This window comes from Mustela lutreola, chromosome 5 (genome assembly GCF_030435805.1).
Source record: "Mustela lutreola isolate mMusLut2 chromosome 5, mMusLut2.pri, whole genome shotgun sequence".
NCBI classification, from domain to species: Eukaryota; Metazoa; Chordata; class Mammalia; order Carnivora; family Mustelidae; genus Mustela; species Mustela lutreola.
The window spans coordinates 85777816-85804542 of record NC_081294.1 but is presented as its reverse complement, the minus strand read 5'-3'; the positions used below and the strand labels follow the sequence as shown (position 1 = coordinate 85804542).

General features: G+C 35.9%; 1 protein-coding gene across 6 annotated transcripts in view; it reads left to right on the top strand.

The window, feature by feature from the left end:
• The window catches only part of SLC38A9 (solute carrier family 38 member 9), an 83332-nt gene that overhangs the window by 26426 nt on the left and 30179 nt on the right, over positions 1-26727 (top strand). For 5 of the 6 annotated variants that reach the window (XR_009353960.1, XM_059175002.1, XM_059175006.1 and 2 more), the window contains 8 exons: positions 6158-6290; positions 11173-11294; positions 11430-11493; positions 11730-11823; positions 13374-13544; positions 18136-18195; positions 21483-21677; positions 23665-23772. Coding sequence is in view for 5 of the 6 variants with exons in the window: in XM_059175002.1 (XP_059030985.1) it covers positions 6158-6290; positions 11173-11294; positions 11430-11493; positions 11730-11823; positions 13374-13544; positions 18136-18195; positions 21483-21677; positions 23665-23772 (947 nt within the window). In the remaining variant the exon portion in view is untranslated. The remainder of the gene's footprint in view (positions 1-6157; positions 6291-11172; positions 11295-11429; positions 11494-11729; positions 11824-13373; positions 13545-18135; positions 18196-21482; positions 21678-23664; positions 23773-26727) is intronic. The other variant, XM_059175007.1, reaches the window with a different exon arrangement.

Below are 26727 nucleotides of genomic sequence, written 5' to 3'. Positions count from 1 at the left end.
AAAGTGGACTTTTTCTTAAAGTGATAAATGATATTTTATTCACCATATTCTAATGAGCTTTTATGATATGCCAAGTACTATCCTAGCCCCTGAGAATATAGGAGTGACCAAATTGACAAAAATCCTTGCTGTTACCGGAAGCAACCAATAATATATAAGTATATACTGTGTTAGATAGTATAAATGCTAAGGAGATATTATAAAGCAGAGAAAATATGTGAAATGACAAGTGTAGAGAAGATGGGTTGAAATTTTAGCTATGCTGTCAAGGATAGCTAAATACCTTATTCCTCAAGTGAGGAAAGAATTGAAAGAAGTAAAGAAGCAAGCCATGCAGATACTTAGTGGAAAGGCCTTCGGAGGCTTTGTGTTTTACCTGAAATTGGTAACAAAGGTCCTGGAGTATAGGTGCATGCTTGTAGTGTTTCAGGAATTGTGAGGAGGCTAGTGTGATGGTGGTAAGTAATGAAGTCCAAGAGATGGGGTTGGAGAGAGGGACAAGATCAGTCTGATATATATGAATCAGGCGTTCAGGCTAGAGATAATAGTTTGAGTGCCATCAGCATATACATGATATTTAAATTTACGTGACTAGATAAGTCCGCCAAGAGATTGAATCTAGAGAGAGAAGAAAAATGTCAGTGGATTAAACTCGGAATAACTGATTATTTGAGGGTTGAGATTGGAGAAGGAATCAGCTGGGTATTCTAACATAAAGGATCGTAGCTTTTGTTGGCTTGCAAAGTCCTCCATGTTCTTGCCCTGGTTTACCTTGTGTCTTACCCCTTTTCTTCCTGCTATTTAGAGTTTCCCAAAAATACATCATACTGTCCTGTTTTTTTCTACATGCTTGTATATATTTCTGACTAACTCTGTATCTTCCAGGATCCACCTCAGCTGTAACTTCCTCAGTGTTCTGCCAGACATGGTTTAGCTTCTTCTGCTTTTTGATTGCATAGTAAACTGCACCTATCTAGTAACACACAACTCTGTTCACTCTTTCTTGCTCCCACTGTTGCTTATAAGTAGTCACTCTCTTTCTGTATTTTTCCCTTTGGATTGGAATTGCTTACCTACCTCTCTTCTCCAGCAGATTATGAACCTTCAGGTTCTGTGTCTTATTCATTGTTAAATGTTTAGAACTATGCTTAATACTTGCTTGGCACTTAGATAATATTTAATAAATTTGAGAACCAGTACAAATTAATTAACCATCACAGAGAAAATTTGTGTGCTCAGCCTTTGATAATAGTGAGTGAAATTGGAGTGTGGAACAGGATTTTTGTGAAAAATGATGTTGTATAAGCATCAGAGGAAAGTGAGAAACATATTAGCAAGCTCCAGGTCACCATTATTTTTAATTGTAGCGGCAAGGAATTTCTAGGTGCAATGGCTTGATTAACTTCTTTTCTGTCTTTATTGAACTGCTTCTTGTCAGACATAGCGTTTTACCATGCAGGAAGAAACACATACAGTGAATTCATTATTTTGAATGTCTGTTTTGCTTGAGATTTTTGAATAGTTGATTCCCTTTTCATTTTTTAACAACCTACCCCAATCTGGCAGGTGTGGAGTGCTTCAGCTTTCATACAGATGTGAATAAAGGAGCAGCTTTAAGTCATAGGTCTTCATATTGAGTATGAACTTAAAGAGTCATGGGGTTTGTTGTTAAACTCTAGAGAAACATAATTGGTCAGTAGAAGGGTGGAGACAAATTTAAAAGCCAAAAATTTTTAAGGAATTTAAGGAGTAGAACTAGAAAAGGTGTTAGGTAGAAATAACAAAATATGGGATTTTGAGTCACATTTTAAATATCTTAAAATTTCTACTAAATGTTAAAAGCATTTTCTTCTGTAGCATGACCACACATATTTATAAGGTAAAACAAATAGAACTTTCTACATGAAATATCATAATTTATTTTTACTTTGGCACATTTGAGCCACATTTCATTTGGGAGGTAACCCTGATAGGGAGCAATCACATGAAACCATGTTCAAAAGAAAAAGCCCAAGTTTCAAAAGTATTTTACTCTTAATACTGTTTTCTGTATACTATTAATTTTAAAAGTATTTTCAGAGCCAACTGAAGTTCAATTTAGAAATGTAGTTTATATTTTTCCTCTCAGATGAAGCCTTAAGTGTATGTTTCTAATAATTTAGTTAAAATATGCTGAGTTGGATATTTTTTAGGAGAATATGTTTTGAAAACATTCCAAAATATTTGTTTGAAAAGGCACTCAGCATCTCGATGAAAACTGTTGGGAAAAAAAACTTTCAGAGTCATTCTGCTCTCAAGGTATCCAAGCCAACTAAACTGGTACAGTTAACTCTTCTGTTAGAAGCCAGGAGCCAAAAAAAAATGTAGCACTTCTAGGACTGCTTTTCTGCAAGACTTCAATCCAACTTAGTGGTTGATATTAATACATTTGGATTTTCAGAGTAAAAAGCTACAAGTAGAACATCTACACCTCTCTATTAATAACCTACTTGTTACTCTCTTTCATAATATTTGATCAGTTGCAATGTCTTTTTTGTTGGCATTAAACCTGTAATTCTTTCTTGAATTTTGTGGGGCATTGTTCTTGCAAAAAAAGAAATAAATGCTGTGTAGATTGTGACCCCAGGTATGACTGAACTGTCTCCTAGATGTAAATATTTTTACACTGCTTTTTAGTACTGCTGTCACAGTAGATATACAAATTATACAGAATACTGTAATGCTTTGGAAGGGTTAGTAGTTATCTAAGGCTACCAAATTTATAAGTAGGGATAGTTTACCCAGCTTCCAGCCTTCATGTTTTCTTTATATCACCTTCAGATTTATTGACATCCCTTACTTCACTTAGTAATAATATGCTTAGTAGAGATTGTCATGTTGATCTATATATCCACATATTTGCTCTAGTAAGTGCTTAACTTTAAGATTGAACTGGAGAGTACCCATCCTATTTAGGTGCTGTGATAGAGAATAAATAGAAAAAGAAAGATTCAGAGATTCTGTATACTAACTAGAGAGACAGGATTAAATTTAACATCTATACTATCATTTCTCTAATATCTAATAGTTGGAAAAATAACAAACTAAAATTTTAGTCACTTGTTTTTCAAGTATTTCCACAAGATTAGATTAACTGTCTCCAGAAATGACTAACACATTTTTAAATTTAAATTCAATTTACTTAATACATAGTATATTATTAGTTTCAGAGGTAGAATTTAGTGATTCCTCAGTTGTAGATAACACCCAGTGCTAATTCCATCAAGTGCCCTCCTTAATGCCCATCACCCATTTAGCCCATCTCCCTCTTCTCCTCCCGTCCAGCAGCCCTCAGTTTGTTTCCTGTGGTTAAGAGTCTCTATGCTTTGTCTCTGTCTCTGTTTTTATCTTATTTTTCTTTCCCTTCCCTTCTGTTCATCTCTTCTGTTTCTTAAATTCAACATATAAGTAAAATCATATTTGTCTTTCTCTGACTGACTTATTTTGCTTAGTAATACCCTCTAGTTCCATCCACTTCCTTGCAAATGGCAAGATTTCATTCTTTTGATGATTAAGTAATATTTTATTGTATATATATTCATTCAAAAGAATGAAATCTTGCCATTTGCAAGGAAGTGGATGGAACTAGAGGATATATATATATATATATATATATATATATATACCACATCTTCTTTATTTTATTTTATTTTTTCATTTATTTATTTTCAGCATAACAGTATCATTATTTTTTCACCACACCCAGTGCTCCATGCAATCCGTGCCCTCTATAATACCCACCACCTGGTACCCCTACCTCCCACCCCCCCGCCACTTCAAACCCCTCAGATTGTTTTTCAGAGTCCATAGTCTCTCATGATTCACCTCCCCTTCCAATTTACCCCAGTCCCCTTCTCTCTAACTCCCCGTGTCCTCCATGCTTTTGGTGAGCATAGCTGCCTTCCACATCTTCTTTATCTATTTATCTTTCAATGGATACCTGGGCTCGTTCCAAAGTTTGGCTATTATGGACATTGCTACTTTAAACATTGGAGTTCATGTGCCCCTTCAAATCTCTATGTTTGTATCCTTTGGATAAGTACCTAATAGTGCAATTGCTGGGTCATAGTGTAGTTCTGTTTTTAATTTTTTGAGGAACCTCCATACTGTCTTCCAGAGGGGCTGCACCACTTTGCATTCCCATCAACAGTGTAAGAGGGCTCACTTTCTCCATATCCTGACCAACATCTGTTGTTTCTTCAGTTGTTAATTTTAACCGTTTTGACTGGTGTGAGGTATTATCTCATTATGATTTTGATTTGTATTTCCCTGAGGCCAAGGGATGTTGAGCATTTTTTTGTGTGTCTCTTGGCCATTTGTATGTCTTCTTTTGGAGAAATGTCTGTTCATGTCTTCTACCCATTTCTTGACTGAATTTTTGTTTTCTGGGTGTTAAGTTTAATAAGTTCTTTATAGATTTTGGACATTAGACCTTTATCTGGTAAGACATTCTGTAGGTTGCCTTTTAGTTTGGTTGACTATTGCTTTGCTGTGCAAAAGCTTTTTATCTTGATGAGGTCCCAGTAGTTCACTTTTGCCTTTGTTTCCCTTGCCTTTGGAGACATGTCTAGCAAGAATTTGCCATGGCCAAGGTCAAAGAGGTTGCTGCCTATGTTCTCAAGGATTTTGATGGATTCCTGTCTCACATTTAGGTCTTCCATCCATTTTGAATGTTTTTGTGTGTGTATGGTATAAGAAAATTGTCCAGTTTCGTGACACCTGGGTGGCTCAGTGGGTTAAGCCTCTGCTTTCCGCTCTGGTCATCATCTCAGGGTCCTGGGATTGAGCCCTGTGTCGGGCTCTCTGCTCAGCGGGAAGCCTGCTTCTCCCTCTCTCTCTCTGCTTCCCTCTCTACCTACTTGTGATCTCTCTCCCTGTCAAATGAATAAATAAAATCTTAAAAAAAAAAAAGAAAGTTGTCCAGTTTCATTCTTCTACAGGTGACTGTCCAATTTTCCCCACATCATCTGTTGAAGATACTTTTTTCCATTGGTTATTCTTTCCTGCTTTATGGAAGATTAGTTGACCATAGAGTTGAAAGTCCATTTCTGGGTTCTCTAGTCTGTTCCCTTGATCTATGTGTCTGTTTTTGTGCCAATACCATACTGTCTTGATGATCACAGCTTATGACTAACATAAATTTTAAGCTTCTTTCACAACTGTTAAGTACAGGAGAGTTATATGGAACCAGAGAAATCTGAGCTTTTCCCCCCTTCATTATTTGGATCGTTTTGTAATCTGAAAATAGCATATTATATTCAGTTTGGGGCACAGTATCATTTGTGACTTAGAAGGATTTAAGAGTCATGCTACTCTGCCTGGTCTTTCTGTTTTAGAGTATCTTACTGGAAGCTTAGAAACAAATGGAGGGAGTTTTGGTAAGGAACTGGCAGCATTAGTGACTAGAAATAATTGAAAACTAGAATCTGCAGTTGATTGGGACATAGTTATGGGAAAGAAGCATATACATAAATAATAGCATAATAAGATTTGTTACTGAAGTCCAAATAAAGTAAAATGAGGCAAAATATCTGTAGTGTCTTCATATTCCATTTGATAATACTTGTGACAAGTTTCACAAGGGAGGTAGTTGAGATCATTAATCTTTAGTACATGAACCAAGCAATAGATATTTTATTTGTCATAAGAAATAGCTTTGGCCCATAAAGAAGGAGTGGAAACTTCTTAGCAGAAGAGAGTGGTTCCTCTTTAGTATAGGAACATTTATGACAATAATTTCTTTGATTTAGTGCCAGAAACTTTTTGAGAGAATATTAAAAGCTGTATAGGTTTAAATTTCATTGTTGAAAACTAACAGCTGCTATATACTTCTTTTTCATATCTGACTGAAGCTCTTTCTGTTATGTCTCCTCTATTGCTAAATTCCTAAAAATTAAAAAAGTGTATTTATAATAGTATTATGAGACAAAAGCGTTAGTCTTTGGATTGGATAATACTTCTTTTGTGACATTTTCTTTTCCCACCCAAAGTGAGAACTGAATGCCTTGCCTTGGTACATCCCATTTCTAATGGAGGACAAGAAGTTATTTTCCTCAATGGCTGACTTCCAGAATTTCTGGCTGAATGTTCTTTGTCAAGTGTATATTCCCTTCTCTAGGCCTTTCTATATAGAGCCCACAAACATCGTCAATGTGAATGATGTCATTCAGAGGGTTAGTGACCATGCCTCTGCCATGAACAAGAGGATTCATTACTACAGCCGGCTCACCGCTCCTGCAGACAAGGCACTGGTAAGGGACAAGCATTGCTAATTGTCTAACGTTAAGTTGAAATGAATAGCGAACAGCATAAGCCAGGGAAACTCCCAGTGATTGATCTTTTTTTTTGCTGGCCATATTCCAGATGGCATCATGGAAAATCAAGATAGTAATTAGTACACATCTTAACATCCCAGACTAGTTTATTCTTATCTAGCATGACAAAGAGATTTGAAATAATCTCTCTGTGTTGACAATAGCCTGAGATTTGTTAGATTAAATTCTGCTAGTCTCCAATCCTAAGAGCTCTGAGGAGAATAAACTACTTTTAAAGTACTTTAGGTCACTGATAAATAAATAATAGTAGATCTAGTTAGTCCATTCAGTTATTAAGTTTGAAGCTACAAGGGAAAAAATTTTTAAAATTTTTCTACTAGAGTGGGAAACTGAAATACATATAAACAAATATATCCTTGTATAGATAAAAAACAAGAGTCAAAGAGCAGATTCTAAACGTTTTAGGCTTTGTGGGCCATATATTATTGCATATTCTTCACTTTTGGCTTTGTTTTGTTTTTGTTTAAGATTTCATTTGTTTATTTGAGAGAGAGAGCACTAGAGAGAGAGCAAGCACAAGTGAGGGGCACCTCCACTTATCTGTTACGATCATTACAAATATATAAACCAGAGACGCCTGGGTGGCTCAGTTGGTTAAGCAGCTGCCTTCGGCTCAGGTCATGATCCCAGCGTCCTGGGATGGAGTCCCACATCGGGCTCCTTGCTCGGCAGGGAGCCTGCTTCTCCCTCTGCCTCTGCCTGCCATTCTGTCTGCCCGTGCTCGCTCTCTCTCCCTCTCTCTCTCTGACAAATAAATAAAATCTTTAAAAAAACAAAAAACAAATATATAAACCACTCTTTGCAAAGAGGCCGTAAAATAATAGGTTGAGGGCCGGATTTGACCATGGGCGATAGTTGTTGATTTTTGGTCTTCTAAAATCTGTATTATTACTTTAGGATCAAAAATATGTATTGGAGGGCACGTGGGCGGCTCAATCATTGGGCACCTGCTTTCGGCTCAGGTCATGATCCTGGGCTTCTGGTATCGAGCCCCACATCGGGCTCCCTGCTTGGCAGGAAGCCTGCTTCTCCCTTTTCCACTCCCCCTGCTGTGTTCCTGCTCTCACTGTCTCTCTCTATCAAATAAATACATAAAATCTTTAAATATATATATGTGAAGTAATCTGGTTGCTTATAAGAATCATCACATGAGATATACAGAAACTTAAAAGCTTAAAAAAATGGAAACATTCTGGGAGGAAAAGTGATATTTTTATAGATGATAATAAAAAAAAGGAGAGCGAAACCAGTATTCTTTAGGTGTTTACTGAGGGACAAGACTTGAGATATCTCAAGTAAAGCCATGTGAGGTATTAACATCTCCTTTTGCATAGCTGAAGTAGTGATTTCTAAAATATTCTGGTCATTTTTTTACCCAATCTTTTCATTTTTCTTCCCCTAGGCCTTTATATCAGTACTTGTCATAAAGACTTAGTTCCAACGGGATTATTTAAGTCCTCTGTGGAGTAAAAGTAATCCAATGTCTCTGGGTCTAATTCAGACCTAGAAGCTCTTCTTGTGGAAGCAGGCTTCAAAGATACTGGCTGGGCCAGTCTAGTCTGAATAGACATTGTTTGGCTGGAAATTAAGTCAGCAGTGTACACCAAGTTGAATACCTTTTGTTAACTGACATTGAGATGACTGTAGTAAATCAAAGTGTATAAACAGTAATAAATAGTGATCTAGAATTAACAGTAAGACATGACCATTTTTAATGAATGTATGTATACGTACAGGCTCATTTCCTGAGAATTCCAAAATTACTTTATTAAGAGATGGTTAAGGGAAAAACAGTGTGAAACCACATGTCTCAGGATTCTATGGAGTTGTGCCTTTTTATTTCTGAAACTTTCCTTATTTATCTTACTATTTTAATTCTAGAATGGGGAAGAGAAGAAAATTATTTGACTGCCAACATCTCCTAGATCCTGATTAGTAAAAGTGTGTCCTGCACAAGCCAGCAGTACTGGCATCACTGAGAACTTATTAAAAATGCAGAATCTCAGTCCTTACTCCAGACCTACTGGATCATAATCTGTATTTAACAACATCCCTGTGTCTGTCACAAGAAAATTTAAGTTTGAAAAGCACTGTCCTATGCCTGGGTGCTGGGTGGCTCAGTTGGTTGATCATCTGCCTTCAGCTCAGGTCATGATTCTGGGGTCCTGGGATAGAACCCACACATCGGGCTCTCTGCTTAGCTTCTCCCTTTCCCTCTGGATGCCCCCTGCCCACCAATTTGTGCTCGCTCTCTCTTGCTTTCTTTATCTCAAGTAAATAGATAAAATCTTAAGAGAGAGAGAAAGAAAGGAAGGAAAGGAGGGAGGACGGGAGGGAGGGAAAGAGAGAAAGAAGGGAGCAAGAGAGAGGAAGAAAGGAAGGGGGCACCTGGGCTACCTTCAGCTCAGGTCATGATCCCAGGGTCCTGGTTGAGTCCCACATCAGGCTCCTTGCTCAGCAGGGAGCCTGCTTCTCCCTCTGTTTTCTGCTCCTTCTGCTTGTGCTCTCTCTCCCCCTCTCTCTCTCTGACAAATAAATAAATAAATGAAATCTTTAAAAAAAGAAAAAGGAAGAAAAAAAGGAAGGAAGGAAGAAGGGAAGAAAGGGAGAAGGGAAGAAAGAAAGGAAAGAAGGAAATGAAGAGAGGAAGGAAGGGAGGGAGAGAAAGAGAGAAGGAAGAGAGAGAGGGAGAAAGGAACAAGAAAGGAAGGAAGGAAGGCACGGCCCTACATTACTGCTGGAGTATGGAATCCAATTCTCCATTTTGTCTGTAACTCTTAAAAATTTATAACTTCTTAACCTTTAGCTTCTAATCCTGCCTCCTGTAACTTTAAATTTTCACTTTTTATGAACTTTGCAAGCCATCATAGTTTATCACCTGCCTGATGCAGACATGATCCTTCCCCTTTTTTCTTTTTACACCCTTGAAGAAGATAATACAACTCAGACCCAGGATGGTTAAGGGTAAAAGAGAAAACAGCAGAGCCATTTACATATATGCCTTTTTATTTCTCAGAAATAATTGTTTCCAAAGCCACAGGAGGTGTAACATTCAAGACGTGTTTTACCCGCAAGATACCAGCAATTATATACGTAAAGTCTCTGTACTTTTTCCTTTTGTACCAGTCCATATCCTTTCTACTTACTAAGGTCCAATGTTCTATCACTTCCTTGACGTCTTCCCTAACGATTCTAGTCCCTGTTAATCTTTTGTCATTCTTGCAATACAGTATCCCACCCTTACTTTTTTCTCTCTTCTACCCTTATCTAATTGCTTCCAGTCTTCCAACTGGAATTTAAGCTTCTTAAAGTTGTGGACTGTATTTTTTATCTTGAACACTAAACCTAGCATAGAGTTGTAGATTTATATAGTGGATGCTAAATGTAAAAGATTGTTGAGGGATGCCTGAGTGGTTCAGTCTGTTAAGCCTCTGACTCTATCTCAGCTCAGGTCTTGATCTCAGGGTCATGAGTTCAAGCTCTGCGTTGGGCTCCATGCTGGGTGTGGAGCCTACTTAGAATAAAGGGGAGAGGGGCACCTGGGTGGCTGAATCAGTTAAACATCTAACCCTTGCTTTTGGCTCAGGTTGTGAACTCAGGGTCATGAAATGGAGCCCTGAGTGGGGCTGTGTCCTCAGCCTGGAGTCTGCTTGAGAGTCTCATTCTCCTCCTCTCTCTGCCTCTCCCCCAACTTTCATGTGCTATAAATTCATTAGTTAATTAAAATCTTTAAAAAAGAGAAAAGATCATTGACTTTTTACCTGTCAGCTCTTGTATTTTTTAACTACTATATGGGACTTCATGTTCTCAAAGGACTGTTCTCAGGGAGATGGGCAGAATTCCACCAGGAGACTAATTTTTTTTCCTCTCTAAGGAGGTAGAATTCAGAAGATATGTATGGGAGGTAAGGTGAGAACTATGTGTATAAGAAAATATATCTATTCAGTCATTCCGTGTGTCTTCAGCCTCTCTATTAGCTCCTTGTGTTTTGTTTGCGTATTCCATCTCTAAGAATCCTTGCTTTGCCTTTCCTTAGGCTATGTTAGCTCACTTTTTACTTCTGCTTTTTATATGCTTTTCATATATATTTCCTTTCTTTATCTTGTATTTATGTGTCATTTCTTTATAGTTTGAGTTCCCTACTGTTCCCTACCCTAGGTTTGCTAAAACCTATTCCTGGAGGAGTTCAATGGCCACTTGATTTTTGAAATTCCTCTCACTTAAGCCCCAGATCTCCTCCATCTAGAATTCCTTAATCTCACTCTTTACTGACTCTTCTTTCTTTCTCATGAAAATGAAGGGAAAAATATTTTTATAGTTGCATATTTTAAGAATTCATTGTCATTTCACATGAACATTTTATTGCTCTTATTCTCCAAACTCTTAGTCCTTTAGATCTACTGCATTTGGAAAGGGTTTTTTATATTCATTAATCAGGGATACATGCTATTTGTTTGTGATATTAAGAATTATATCTAGGGCGCCTGGGTGGCTCAGTGGGTTAAGCCGCTGCCTTCGGCTCGGGTCATGATCTCAGGGTCCTGGGATCGAGTCCCGCATCGGGCTCTCTGCTCAGCAGGAAGCCTGCTTCCCCCTCTCTCTCTCTGCCTGCCTCTCCATCTACTTGTAATTTCTCTCTGTCAAATAAATATATAAAATCTTTAAAAAAAAAAAAAAAAAAAAAAAAAAAAAAAAAAGAATTATATCTAGAGTCAGGTCCTCTGATGTTTAGAAAATATCCTATCCTGCACATTTTCTGGTTGTAACATTTCTCTTATAACATTTCTTCTTTTACTAGATTGCCCCAGATCATGTAGTTCCAGCTCCAGAAGAGTGCTATGTATATAGTCCATTGGGTTCTGCTTATAAACTTCAAAGTTACACTGAAGGATACGGCAAAAACACCAGTTTAGTAACCATGTGAGTAAAACTTCTTTTTGGATCATAACAAACTTTTTATAAATGAAAATTCCTGGTTATTTTCATTTTTGTCTTAATTAAAATGTTTAAAGAGTCAAACTCCATATTTTTACTACTATTATTCTATGTTTTCAGTTTTATGATTTGGAATACCATGATGGGAACATCTATATTAAGTATTCCTTGGGGCATAAAACAGGTAATAAAATTTTTCAGCACACCTTTTGCCTGAAATTTTTTCTCTTTATTTTGTAAGATTTACAATCAAGGTTTTAATAAATCTAGACAGTTACTGAAGAAAATAGATAATCATATTTAACTTTACATTGTCAGGTTTTTATCATAATTGTTTAGTGTAGGGTAACATAATGTGGTTGCATATGAATTTATTCTAACATGATGATATATGTTTTCTATATTTGTGTTTTTAAACAGGCTGGCTTTACTACTGGAATGTGTGTCATCATGCTGATGGGCATTTTAACACTTTATTGCTGCTACAGAGTAGTGAAATCACGATCTATGATATGTAAGAGTTTGCCATGGTGAAAATAGAGTAACCATTTGGGTATTCATAGGTATTTCCTGGTGAAGGAGATCACTAATGTGTACATTCCACATGTGTGTTAACTATTTTGTGTCTAAAGATTTACTTCTCTAACTCATAGCATACAGCTGAACTGATATGTCAATGAATTAGTGACTGCCTTTGAAATTCAGAGAGGTTTGTAGTTTCTTTATTTTGATGCTAATTTCCTGATTTAAAAAAATATGATAAGATCTTATTTTAAAAATAGTCTTTTTCAGAACTAAGTTGAAAATTCTGTGATTCTGGGTTGCCTGGGTAGCTCTATCAGTTAAGTGTCTGACTCTTGATTTTGGCCCAAGTCTTAGTCTCATCGGCCTGGGATCAAGCCCTATGACAGGCTCCTGGTTCAGCAGGGAGTCAGCTTGAGGATGGTCTCTCTCCCTCTCCCTCTAACCCTCCCCCCTGCATGCACTCTCTCTCAAATAAATAAATCTTTAAAAAAAAAAGAAAGAAAGAAAGAAAGAAAACAAAACAAAATTCTGTGATTCTTAGCAGTTAATGGTGACTTTTGATCTATCCCCCACCAAGAGATCTAGATGTTAGAATCTCTTTAAAGTAGAAAATGTAACTAGAAAAATATGAAAATATGAACGTGTCCATTTTAGTGAATTCACAAAGCTTAGTAATACATTGCCTCTGCTCATCTCTGTAAATTCTGGATCAGGGAATTACCTTTTTAGATTGTTTTAAAGTAGTTTAGGACCTAAATATCCCTACATTATTTAGGTGAATCTTAGCAATTTTGAATCAAGAAACCAGGCTTTGTCTTTGAGGGGGAGGGCTTTATTAAGCAATGTATATTTTGTCTTTTTTTTTTTGAGGGGGTATATATTTTTTCTTAATTTTATGATTTATTCTTACCCCTTTTCCATTTATCCTCAAATACCTTGATGCTCTTACAGATCTGCTAAGGTTTTTGTATGATGTAGACATTAGCCCTTTAGCCATTATTCCTTGTCAATTTTCTTTTCCATTCAACATTTGAATGGCTTTTGTATTATATGAGTTTGTTTATATCTACTGATCTTTTCCATTGTATTTCTATTTCTTCATTTGATAGAAAAGGATAACCCTTCAAGGTCTATTTTTATATTGTCTTCTAACTTACTTAATTTTTGAATTAATTAGGACTCAGGAAAACTTCCCCCCATATGTCATTTAAGTATGCCAAATATTATTGAATAATATCTTGACTCTTACTCATGATTTTGCTTAGCCATGATTTTTCATTTGTTTTTATTAATTGCAAAATATTATGATACTGTAATCTGTTTCTTATATTATCTCTACTGTTTTGTTGACCTATGTATCTTTTTACGTGTTTGTTCTGTAATGTTTTAATTTCTGTTACATCATTCTGTGTTCTAATATCTGGTGATGGACTATTCTTAATATTTTGCTAAATATTTTGAGTTAATTGGGGGAACACAGATTATGATTAATGGATATATTAGTAACATCTGTTTTATTCTTTCTCTTGTTTTATCTAGCATCAGTGGATACCAGTACCTGGGAATATCCAGATGTCTGCAGATACTATTTTGGCTCCTTTGGACAGTGGTCAAGTCTCCTTTTCTCCTTGGTATCTCTCATTGGAGCAATGATAGTTTATTGGGTGCTTATGTCTAATTTTCTTTTTAATACTGGAAGGTTTATTTTTAGTAAGTATCCATATCATATGCTTTAACAGCAGTTACTTTCAGATACAGTAACTACTGCAATGTTTTAGTTTCAGCCTTAAATTCTGGATTTGGGATAAATAAAGTAAAAAGTCATTTGTAATTCTGGAAGATATAATTGATTCAGTTTGTTTTAATATCATAGACATACTTTTATCCATTTATAAACTCTTTATGTATTTGTATATTTGTGCTTTATATGTAAAGAGAAATTTTTACTGCCTATGAACAGATTTTTTTCCTCCCTTGGTGTCATTATCTTATCCACTGAAAAAAAAAAGATCTATGCGTATACCCACTCCCCACCTCAGTTGTTATAGATATAGTTCTTTTTTTTAGATAGAATTTACATTCATAGAAACACATAAATCCTAGCCATACAATTTTGATGAATAAATCCATGTAACCATACCACCTTCATGAAACCATTCCATCGTCCCAGAAAGTAGTGCTATATTTGTTAATTATAAAAATTCAAGTTATTTGTTGCTATTATAAAATAACCTAATTAATTTTGGAAACTTTGTCTTGAATCTAGCAAATATGTCAAACTCATATCGATTCTAATTTTATAGGTTCACTCTGGATTTTATGTTTAGACAGTTATGTCGTTCATAAGTAATGAAAACTACCCATCCAGTTATTATTTTAAATGATTCATACCTATATACATACATTTATATTTATATACATATATCCTTATATTTATATATATATATATATATATATATATATATATACACACAAACACACAACATATATGTGTATATGTACACATATTTATACATATTTATCTTTTTCAAAGTATAAAGTTATGTAGATAATGTCTCTGGTAGACATCCTTATATTGTTCCTGTGGATATCTTTCCCCATTAAATATTAAGTTTGTTGTGGGATATTGGTTATACCCTTTAGCAATTTAAAGATGTTCCTGCCTATTATTAAGAATTTCTATTAATGTGTACTGGATTTTATCAGATATTTAATACTCTATATCCCTTGAGATGATCATAAATCTTTTCTCCTTTATTTTTATTTATTTATTTATTTTTTAAGAGAGAGGAAAGAGAGAGTGTGAGCAGGGTGGGGCAGGGCAAAGGGGCAGGGAGAGAGAGAGAATGCTAAGCAGACTTCATGCCCAGCCCAGAGCCAGACATGGGCTCTGTCTCACAACCCTGAGATTATGACCTGAGGTGAAACCAAGAGTCAGACACTTAACCAACTGAGTCACCCAAGACACCCCAATCTTTTCTCCTTAAAATTGTTATTATGATAAGTTAAATGAATACATTTTGTATTATTTAAATCATTCTTATATTCTTACATAAACTTAGTTTAGCAGTCATAATGTGTACTTTTAAATTTTTTACTGGATTCAGTTTATTTTCAAGAGGAATAGAGTTACTATTTTATTTAGAACTTTTGTGTCTTTTCAAAAGAGATATTAGCCTATAGTCTGTTTTGTTTTTCATTTTTTGTTTTTTTTCCTCATACTGTTCTTGTTGAGCCTTGATGTGTTTGGCTACTATAACAAATTACCATAAACTGTTCAGCTTAAAACAAGAGAAATTTATTCTCTCGCAGTCCTGGTGACTGGAATCCAAAATTGAAGTGTCACTAGGGCTCCACTCCTTCTGAAGCCTTTAGGAAAGAATACTTCTTCCTTATCTCCTCCTAGCTTCTGGTGATTGATTGTTGGCAATCCTTGGCATTCCTCAGCTTGTGGCTGCATCACCCAATTTCTGCCTGTCTTCACATGGCCATCTTCCCTCAGTGTGTCTTATTAAAGATACCAGTCATTGAATTTAGGGCCTACCCTAACATGTATGACCTCATCTTAATTATATAACTTAATAACCCTATTTCCAAATAAGGTCACAGTCTAAGGTTCCTATGGATGTGGATTTGAGGGTAGACTATTCACCCTACCATACTTGGTGTTAAGGTTTTACCAGCCTTATTTGAGTCTTTGGCATCAAGAAATAGATAAAAACTGATCATCTCTAATCTTATCACTAATAACCCTTAAAGATAGTACAAAAGCCTAGAGCACTACTCTTCCCTCTTTTATCTTGACAAGCATACAGTGGAGGTGAATAATTCATACATACTTAACTTACTTTATGACTTGAAAATCTAATCCAACATTTTTTATCATATCATTTAACTTTCAAATTAAACACTTAAGGCTTACTAAGGTCATAAAAGATTAACATCAAACAGAATAAAGTAACTTCAGGGCGCCTGGGTGGCTCAGTGGGTTGGGCCTCTGCCTTCGGCTCAGGTCATGGTCTCAAGGTCCTGGGATCGGGCCCCACATCGGGCTCTCTGCTCAGCAGGGAGCCTGCTTCCTCCTCTCTCTCTGCCTGCCACTCTCCCTACTTGTGATCTCTTTCGCTCTGTGTCAAATGAATAAATAAAATCTTAAAAAAAAAAAAGAATAGAGTAACTTCAGTCTAACAAGAAAACACATTCTTAATCCATTTTCTCATTAACTATAGAGTGATTTGAATGCTTAGATATCTGCATATGGTTTTTTTTTGAGATGTCAAGCAGTCAGATACTTTGTTTTTCTTTTCAAAATTTTATTTAAATTCTAGTCAACATATAGTGTAATATTGATTTCAGGTTAGAATTTAGTGATTCCTCACTTACATGTAACACCCAGTGATCATTATAACAAGTGCCCTCCTTAATACCCATCCCCCATTTAGCCCACCCCCATCCACCTCCCTCCATCAACCCTCAGTTGTTAAGAGCCTCTTAACAGTGCTTCCCTCTTTTTTTCCTTCCCCCTTGTTCATCTGTTTTGTTTTTTAATTCCACATATGAATGAAATTATATGGTATTTGTCTTTCTCTGACTAACTTAATTTGCTTAGCGTAATACAGTCTGCCTCCATCCTCATCATTGCAAATGGGAAGATTTCATTCTTTCTAATGGCTGAGTAATATTCCGGTAATATGTATACAAACACACACACACACACACACACACACATACATATGTATTCACCACATCTTCTTTATCCGTTAATCAGTTAATGGACATTTGGGCTATTCCATAATTTGTCTATTGTTGATAATGCTACTGTAAACATTAGGGTGCATGTACCCCTTAGAATTTGTATTTTTGTATCCTTTGGGTAAATACCTAATAATTCATTTGCTAGGTCATAGGGTAGTCTTATTTTTAACTTTTTTTTTTTTTAAGATTTTATTTATTCATTTGACAAAGAGGGAGAGAGAGAGCGCACAAGTAGGCAGAGCAGCAGGCAGAGGGAGAGGGAGAAGCAGGCTGTCTGCTGAGCAGGGAGCCCAATGTGGGGCTCGATCCCAGGACCCTGGGATCATGACCCGAGCCGAAGGCAGCCGCTTAACAGACTGAGACACCCGGGTATCCCTATTTTTAACTTTTTGAGGAACCTCCATATTGTTAAGAATGGCTGCACCACTTTGTATTCCCACCAACAGTATAAAAGGTTTTCCCTTTCTCCACATCCTGGCCAATATCTCTTGTTTCCTGTGTTGGTAATTTTAGCCATTCTGACCAGTGTAAGGTGGTATCCCATTGTGGTTTTGATTTGTATTTCCCAGATGATGAGTTATGTGGAACATCTTTTCATGTATCTATTATCCATCTGGATGTCTTCTTTGAAAAAAATGTCTGTTCATGTCTTGTGCCCATTTCTTGATTGGATTATTTGTTTTTTAGGTATTGAGTTTGATGAGTTCTTTTTTTTTTTTTTAAGATTTTATTTATTTATTTGACAGACAGAGATCACAAGTAGGCAGAGAAGCAGGCAGAGAGGGAGGAAGGGAAGCAGGCTCCCTGCCGAGCAGAGAGCCTGATGCAGGGCTCGATCCCAGGACCCTGGGACCATGACCTGAGCCGAAGGCAGAGGCTTTAACCCACTGAGCCACCCAGGTGCCCCAATTTGATGAGTTCTTTATAGATTTTGGATACTAACCCATTATCAGATATGTCACTTGAACATATTTTCTCCCATTCTGCATATGCTTTTTACTTTGCTACTTCCTTTAGTATAACTTAGTGGTACATGTGAGCAATAATTATTACATAATCCTCAGTCTATTAAAACATATATAATACTTTATGAAAGCTTTACGTGATTCACCAAATAAGTTTTGCTGTTTTAAGTGTTGGTTTTCACCTTCTGCAGGCTTCAGAACTTTATATAAGTACTTCAGAACTTTATATAAGTAACTATACTTATATCAACTAGTATGAGTAGAATACTGTATACTTTATCTTGATTCCAGGGCTTTAACTAAATTCTGCTGTGTAAGTAGATCTTTTTTCTTTTTTTAATCTGCAATCGTGTAAAAATTTTTCGTAGTGGGAACTGAAGCCCATGACATCATTCCTGTAAGTAGAGAAGAAAGCTGAGAGTAGTTAAGCTGGTTAATAATGAAGCCGACTTGGTTCAGTGTTCTACGTAATATTACCACACAGTAGATCTAAACGATTTTTGTAGATCAAAGATTTTAGGGGGTGATTGATTTAGCATCTTTCATTTGATATTAAACTGTGTTTTTTCTGTAATTTTTAGATTTTATTCATCACATCAATGACACGGATGCTGTACTGAGTACCAATGATAGCAACCCTGGTAAGTAGTTTGAAATTTAAAGTTTAGCTTGTTTTTTTATTTTCCGCTTTGCTTCAGAAGGAATTTAAGGTGGAACATATTGCTTTATATTTGGTAAAGAATTAGTGCAACATCATTACCATTATATTAACTGAGCCAGTATTAAATTGATGGCAACCAATGTGTTTCAAAAAAAGAAACTCCATGAAAGGTTGTATTAATGTGAGCTAAACAAGATTGAGTTTGTATTGTGCAGTTCACAATGGTAGCTCACATCTATAGAATCCATGTTTGCCTATAAATAGTCAATACATATTTTTAAGAGCTTGTATCTTTGCTAATTGTTTTGGAAGTCTAGAAGCATAGTTCTCAGGTTGTTAACTTTTTTTAGACATTTGCTGTATTATTTACTAATGCTTAAGATACACAAGTCTGTATCCTGGAAAATAATTTCCTAATAATGAATAAAAGTTAGTAAATACAGACAAATAAACTGAAGGCATGACTTAAAAAAAAAATCTTAATTTCTTAGAAAGGTTTTCTTTAATTAATTTTTTAAAAATAAATCTTTGTGCCTTATGGATTTATCTACTGTGGCAGTCATGAGGAAAGTGAATGTTAAAAGCTAATGTAAAAGCCACTGGGTGGCTCAGTCAGTTAAGCATCTGCCTTTGGCTTGGGTCATGATTTGAGGGTCCTGTAATAGAGCCCCAAGTAGGTCTCCCTGCTCAGTGGGGCATCTGCTTCTCCCTTTGCCTCTCCCTCTCACCTGTTTTCTCTTTCTCAAATAAATAGATAAAACCTTAAAAAAAAAAAAAAAAAGTAAAAGCTAATATAACCTTTTTTTAAAAGTATTTTATTTACTTATTTATTTGACAGACAGAGATCACAAGTAGGCAGAGAGGCAGGCAGAGAGAGAGAGGAGGAGGAAGGCTCCCTGCTGAGCAGAGAGCCCAACGCGGGGCTCGATCCCAGAACCCTGAGATCATGACCTGAGCCGAAGGCAGAGGCTTTAACCCACTGAGCTACCCAGGCGCCCCCTAATGTAACCTTCTTAACAGTTTTACTGTTAATCTTTAACATCACCCAAAGCTTTATGTAGTAATGATTTAGATTTCAGAGTATTAGATTTCAGAAATGCTAATTTAGCTTTATTATGATTTCTAATGTATCTTTATGTTAGATTTATATATTTAGATTTCAGAGATACTAAATTGATATCATTCCGATGGAGGAACACATTGATCAATGAGAAGAAAATTCATTCTATATATATATATTTTTTTTTAATGTAATTATATATTTGAGAGAGAGAGAGCAGACTGCCAGGGAGAAGGGCAGAGAGTCTTAAGCAGTCTCTATGTTTAGCATGAGCCCAATGAGGGGCTCCATCCCACCACCCTGAGAACATGATGTACTCCAAAACCAGGAATCAACAGCTCAACCAGCTCTGCCACCCAGGCGCCCCTCAACATATATTTATTAAGCTTATTATGTGTCAGGAACTATTCTAGGCTCTGAAGATATAATGAACAGATGGAAGTCTCTCCTCTCTTAAAGCAAATGTTTCAGTGTTTACTGTTCAGTGTCTTTGTTCCTTAATTAAACTCATTAACCTGTGTTTTATTAACACTAGCAAATGAGTGGGTGCAGTACCAGCATTTCTGTAGACAGACAGACAGATACACACACACACACACACACACACTTTTGAATACTTAAACACTAACATATTTTGGTTTAACTTTAAAATATGTTCATAAGTTTCCTGATTACACTGATGATTTGGAGAGTACCATCAGCAAAGTCAGTTTACTTTGCGTTCTTCTCTTTGAATGATGTGTTAAATACTATGAAACAATCCATTTCAGTTAATGTAAAATTATAATTAACCTTTATTGGATACTTACTGTGTGTAGGCATTATCCTAAATGTTTTATAGCACTTCTAAGTATTTTATGGTTTTATAGCACTTCTAGTTTTATAGTACTGCTAGGTAGATTATGTTAACTTCACTCCCTAGATGGAAAAACCAAAGCACAGAGAAGTTAATGACTTACCCAAAGTTACACAACTACTAAGTGAGAGAGTCAAGATTCATTATTTAGTCAGTTTAGTTCCATAGCCTGTGCTGTTTTCCACTGTAATTACTAGCACACAAAAAAATTCAAGTTAATTTACTTCTGTACAGACCTAGAAAAAAAAAAAAAAAAACCATGTTAAAAAGCAGACTAAGCAAGAAAAGTAAGTGTTTGCCTTTGTGGCATGCCAAATATATAATGGGTAGAGAATAAAATTAAAAACAGAACTTAAAATGAATATATCATTTTCTCTTTAGCTAATGATGAGAATGCTTGTTACTTATTAGGAGTATTTTTCACCAGCATTAAGAGTTGTTTTTAAGGTGCTGATTATTAAGGAAAGTAGTATTGTGAAATTAGAAACATAGAATGATTTTTATCATCTCTCCTAACAGAAGAAATTGCCAGCCACTCCAAGATCAGCGTTAGGAAAAATGTATTTTACTCAGCAGTTCTCTGGCTATCATCTAAGCTATTAGGCTGTTATAAAATGTGATAAACTCAGACGAGAATTATTCCATATTGCTGGAATTCAAGACTCGTAAGCTATAAGCAAGTTAGGTTTTGGCACTAACATGTCATCTGTTTCAATGATGTCCACTTTTTATTCCAAACCCATAGATTTTGTTTATTGTTAAGGAAATCTGTTCTGAGGCGGGTGGGTGTCTCAGTCAGTTGTGCATCTGACTGTTGACTTTGACTCAGGTCATAGTCTCGGGGTTGTGAGATTGAGTCCCATGTTGGACTCTGCACTGGTTATGGAACCTGCTTGAGATTGTCTTTTTCCTTCTCTCCTTTTGCCCCTCCCCCCTCTAAAAAGAAAGAAGGAAACAGACTTGTTCTTTGGACTTTGTGTGGGTTATTAGCACAAAGGTAGTAAACAGTCACCCTGAATATTTCTTACATTATTGTATAAATAAGATGAAATACCGTTCAGTTCAGTATTTTCTCTCTGGCAATGGAACCAAAAGATAGTTGGTAGGATAATTTTGTAGCTTCTTATAGAAATTAAGGATATACCTCAGAATTTTCTAAGATTCTCCCACCTTTAATTATTTGTAAGTAAAAGTTTCCTAATGTGTTCAAATATAAACCTCTATTTTTTTTTCCAGAAAGCAGAAACTTATTCATGATACAAGTTGAGGTTGGTAGAGCAAGTGTCAGTCTCTGGGGTAGCCATTTTGTATTCTTTGTGGTCTTCTCTAACCTGATGCTTTTCTGTTGCAGTGATTTGTCCAAGTGCTGGGAGTGGCGACCATCCCAACAATGGCTCTATGATTTTCTATGCCAATGACACAGGACTCAAACAGTTTGAAAAGTGGTGGAATAAGTCCAAGACAGTGCCCTTTTACCTCATAGGACTCCTCCTGCCACTGCTCAATTTCAAATCTCCTTCATTTTTTTCAAAATTTAATATCCTAGGTAAGCTGAGACACTGTGTTATGGAGCTTCTGTGTAATAGAGTTCACACTGGATTCTGTGGAATTATGATCTGGCTGGGGAGAGTTACCTACCAGGCCTATTCACCTATGTTTAATTTGTTAACTTATATGTTACCCTGCTTTGTGGGTTTTTTTTGGAGTTTGACACAGAGAAAAATATAGATGACCATTTCAAGCCCAGGTTCTTTTTTTTAGAAAATGAATTATTAGTTGTCCCATTCTAGGGTGACTGAACCACTGTTCATTTCCTTGGTGGGTACAACTAGAGGAAACAGATTAAGATTTCAGGAGGAGAGATCCAAACTGGATAATACAGGGAATCTCAATACTAAGGATTGGAAACTTAAGAATTTACCAGAATATTTTTTCCTACAGTTTCTACTTAAGAGTATAGCACAGAATTATCACCTAGCTTTCAACCTGGGATATCGTTCTCTAACTCACCCTAATGAGGTTTATTCTGCTTTTACTGTCCTCCTCATTGCTTTTTCTTTACAAGAACACTGTTTCCTCCTTAAAAGTACAGACTTCTTACCATGAGTCCAGTTTTTCAGAAATTTCCGAAATCACTGAAGAAATTTCACAAATTTCTGCATCATTAAAGAAATGTTTTTTATCCCATCTTCATTTGCAATACTGAACTTTAAGATGACAAAAGGAATCCCCAATGAAAACTTAGATCTGGTTATAAGGATAATAGTCATAAAAAATTGATAACCCCAAATAATCCATAGGGTTTCACCTCCTCCCTATAGTTCTGATCTCCTGGTAGGCAGTGTAGAGTATAAAATAATTAGATTATTCATCACATCAAGGAGTTAGCTTTTGGGGTTTTCAGAAAACCAAAGGAGGAGGTAAGTTTCTTTATACCTCTCTGCCTCACAATAGGGTTCTCTGCAAGACTGCCACAGACATACACAGAAAATCAAGAATTGGGATATAAGCTTTGGCCTCTTTTTTTTATCGTTTCTTTGTCAACTACTCTGCAAACCCATAGTAGAGCTTATATAGCTTATTTGTGGTTTCCTGATTTGCTTGCCGACTTTCCTATGGAACAGATCTTTTAACATTAGCATATAAACTGGGAAAAGTATTTGCTAAAACAATCACTAGACTTGTAACCAGGTTGATTATTCTCTACCTCCTTAAGAATATTTTGCTTTTGTCTTTTTTTTTTTTTTTTGGTACTTTCCCTTTGTTTTAAAACTATAGCCTCTTTACAGAAATTAATATGTAATTCCTATAGAAAGAAACCCACTAGAATCTCCTGACTCTACTCCATAATGACTGGACTTAATTCCTTAAGAGTAAAACTCTCTAACTTCTAGATTACTAAAAATTCTGAATACCCACTTCACCCTGTGTATGAATAGCTAGGAATCTTATCATCTAGCAGGTAGTACTATCCAGTCAAACCCTTCTCTAGGTACTAGTTCACATTATTCATGGATTATTTGGCTTATCACCTTTCTCAAATAGTCTTATGAGCCACATCTTTTCTTTCTCTTCTTTCTTACTTTTCTTTCTTTACTTTCTTACCATCTTATAGTAAGTGCTGTGACAGACTTTTCCAGCATTTTGACCATCTCTAATATTTGCAATACAAAGAATAAGGGTCAGTTTCATGTTGCTTTTCTCCTCCTGGGTAATCTTACAATTTTGTAATGGATTTTTTTTTTGCATGTATCCTCCACTTAACTCAGCTCTTAAATAAATTAAACAGTTTTACGTTCTTCAGTATCTGAGCTACCTTCATTTAGTTCTTAGGCCTACTACATAGTGTTTTGCTTTCTGAAAACTCATGTAGCTTCTTTCTATTCTTTAGATCCCACCTGGGTTTTAGTGGGAATGATCAATGAGAATAATAATTTTCCACACTTCGCTGAAATTTAGAAACAAAGCTTAACTTTAAAATAATCTGTAAAATACACAAAGATGATAAATGGTTTCTGAATTTTGTCTCACAGGCACAGTGTCCGTTCTTTATTTGATTTTCCTTGTCACGTTTAAGGCCATACACTTGGGATTTCATTTGGAATTTCACTGGTTTATGCAAACAGAGTATTTTGTACCAGGTAAGCTGTTTTGGCCAAATAATCAATAAATTACAAAAATGTGACTTGTTAGTTAACTATTATTAAGTATTGTTATTATAAAACAAATAATGGCATTTTTTGGATGAGCACTTCTTATCAATCCTATTAAGCTAAAAACGGGAATGCAGTTGAAATTATTCCACTTTTCTCTCAGGAGTAACTAGGGCCCTTTGTCATTTCTGCTTGAGAATTGAAGTTCATTGAAGTTATAATGCAATTAAAGGTTGCATTTCCTAGACTCATTTCCTAGACTTTTCTGGAGAAGCATACCCCTAGAATTTCAGAAGCTTGTCACTGATTAACATATGTGGATAATACTATTCATTAACGTCATTGTTCCCTTATGTTTTTTTAAATTGCTTTTAATTAAGATGGTGGTTAGTAAGTGTTCCCTCCCTCCTTTTTTCTCTCATGGTTATACTTGGCAATTATCTTAAGTTTTACCCAAATTTAGTGGATTGGGGGTATGATAAAGGCACCGTGAAGCAATGAATGGACGATGCTAAGTGAGAAGACATTAGAAATTGGAAGTGAATATTATACTAGTATCCTGAAAACTCGTAAAGAGAAAGCAGTACAAAATTCTCTTATTTGTTTAGATAGACAACTTTCCATTCTTCACCTGTTAATTCAAGTAGTCTAGAATTCAAGTCTATTTAGTATCTGGTATTATTCTGAGCAATTACAACTGTCAACTCTCTGAAGCAATTACAATTGTCTACCATTCCTTCTGTTGCTTTTGTTACAACATGCCTGGGTTTTCTGAGTATATTGAGTTGTTTGTTGAAAGTTGTTACTATGTTTACATAGATCATCTGGGTGCATTAGCTTTGATTTTTTTTTTTTTTTTAAATTTCTGTAAGAAGCCCATAAAGACTAAAAAGTCAGTGTAAATTCAGGATAAAGGAAATACTAGAGACTGAAAGGCATCCTTCTCTTCCATATTGTATTTAAAATTGGATATGAATGAAAATGACCACTTAAGGCTAGTGTTTCCATTCATTGATAAAAATAGACTGGGATGTTTTTTCTAAAATTAGGTCCATACTGATTTATATTAAGAGTCTTAGTGATAAACGTTTCTGCTAATAATAGGTCATGAGAGAAATATGAAAAAAAAGAGAGTGTAAATATTTAGAAGATGCAAAAGAAAACATTTAAATACATATTAAGCCATTTATTTTACTTTATTTCATTTCTAAATGATACAAAGGGAGAATCATGAGGATTAAGGAGTCTTATGTTTATATTTATGGTTCTGAAATTAGTTACATTATTATAAGTGAAGAATTTTTTAGGAATCAAAATATGTCATAAATCTTTTTCAGTAAAGGCTAATTAAGAAGCCAAGAACTTTGGAGGGTGTAAGTCTTTACTATCCTGATGAAAAATTCACATAAACTTGTAGTTCTGACTAAATCTTTATTTACTCCATTTCTACCAGATAAAAATCTTTCTCTCAGTCTAAAAACAAAAACTCAGATAATTTCACATTCCCCTCTTGCTGTTACTTCCCTTTAAAGAAATACTCTTTGAAAGAGTTGTCTGTTCTCACTCTACTTCTCCTTCCATTTTGCCTTAAACTCATGTTTGCTAGGCTTTTGCCCCAGTCACTCCACTGTATCCAGTAACTCCATCTTAGCCAAGTCCAGTTCTCACATCTCTTCCTGCTCAGCTTATCAGCAGCAGGATAACATTTGGTCACTCTTTCCATCTTGACACATTTTCTGAACTTCTAAAACCCCGTTTTCTCTTGATTCTTCTGCATGACTCCTTTCTCACATTCCTGACCAGTTAGTTATGGAGTTATCCAGGGTTTTATTCAAACATCTTTTTTTTCTACCTTTATTCCCTAAGTAATATCTTGTAGTCACCTAGCTTTATATATTGTCTGTATGGTTACCAGTCCCAATTTTAAATCTCTAGGCCAGATCTTTCCACTATCATCCACCCTTATATATCTCCTTGCCCCTTCTACATCTCCACTTGGACATCCACTAGGTATTTCAAACTTGTATTTATGAAAACCAAATATTTGTTTCCCCATCCCACCAAACTGCTTTATCTGCTCTTCTCCCAGGTTTCTCTGTCTCAAAAAGTGGTAGCTCCAATTTTCTGCTTGCTCAGGCCCCAGACTTTAGAATCATACTTGATTGGGTTTTTTTCCCCACCTTCCATATCTGCAAAGCATGAACTTTCAAAAGTAAATTGAGAATCTAGTCAGATTCTTTTTACCATTTGCACCAGAAAGAATTAGTCAAGCTGCTAATCTCTCACCTGAGTGATTATAGTAGTCTCTTAGCTAATCTCCCCTTTTCCAGTCTGCCTCCCCTTCTGTAGTCTGTTCTATACCTAGAAGCCAGAGTGAGGTTTTTAAAGATTTTTTTATTATTATTTATTTATTTGACAGAGAGAAATCACAAGTAGGCAGAGAGGCAGACAGAGAGAGAGGGAGAAGCAGGCTCCCTGCTGAGCAAAGAGCCCGATGTGGGACTCGATTCCAGGACCCTGAGATCATGACCCGAGCCAAAGGCAGAAGCTTAACCCACTGAGCCACCCAAGCACACCCCAGAGTGAGGTTTTTAAAACACAACCTTCAAAAGCCTGGTTTCCCATTTCATTCATCTCATTCAGAATAAAACAAGCATCTGGGTACCTGGGTGGCTCAGTTGGCTAAGCCTCTGCCTTTGGCTCAGGACTCTGATCTCAGAGTCCTTGCATGGAGCCCAGTGTTGGGCTCCCTGCTGAGCTGGGAGTCAGCTTCTCCTTCTGCCTGCTACTCCCCCTTGCTCATGCTCGTTCTTTCTCTCTCAAAAAATAAATAAAAATCTTTAAAAAAAAAAAAAAGAAGCAAGCAAGCTTCTGTCATAGTCCACAAATATTACGTGATCTGACTCCTGGCTTCCTGTCTGCCATCATTCCCTATTACCTTTC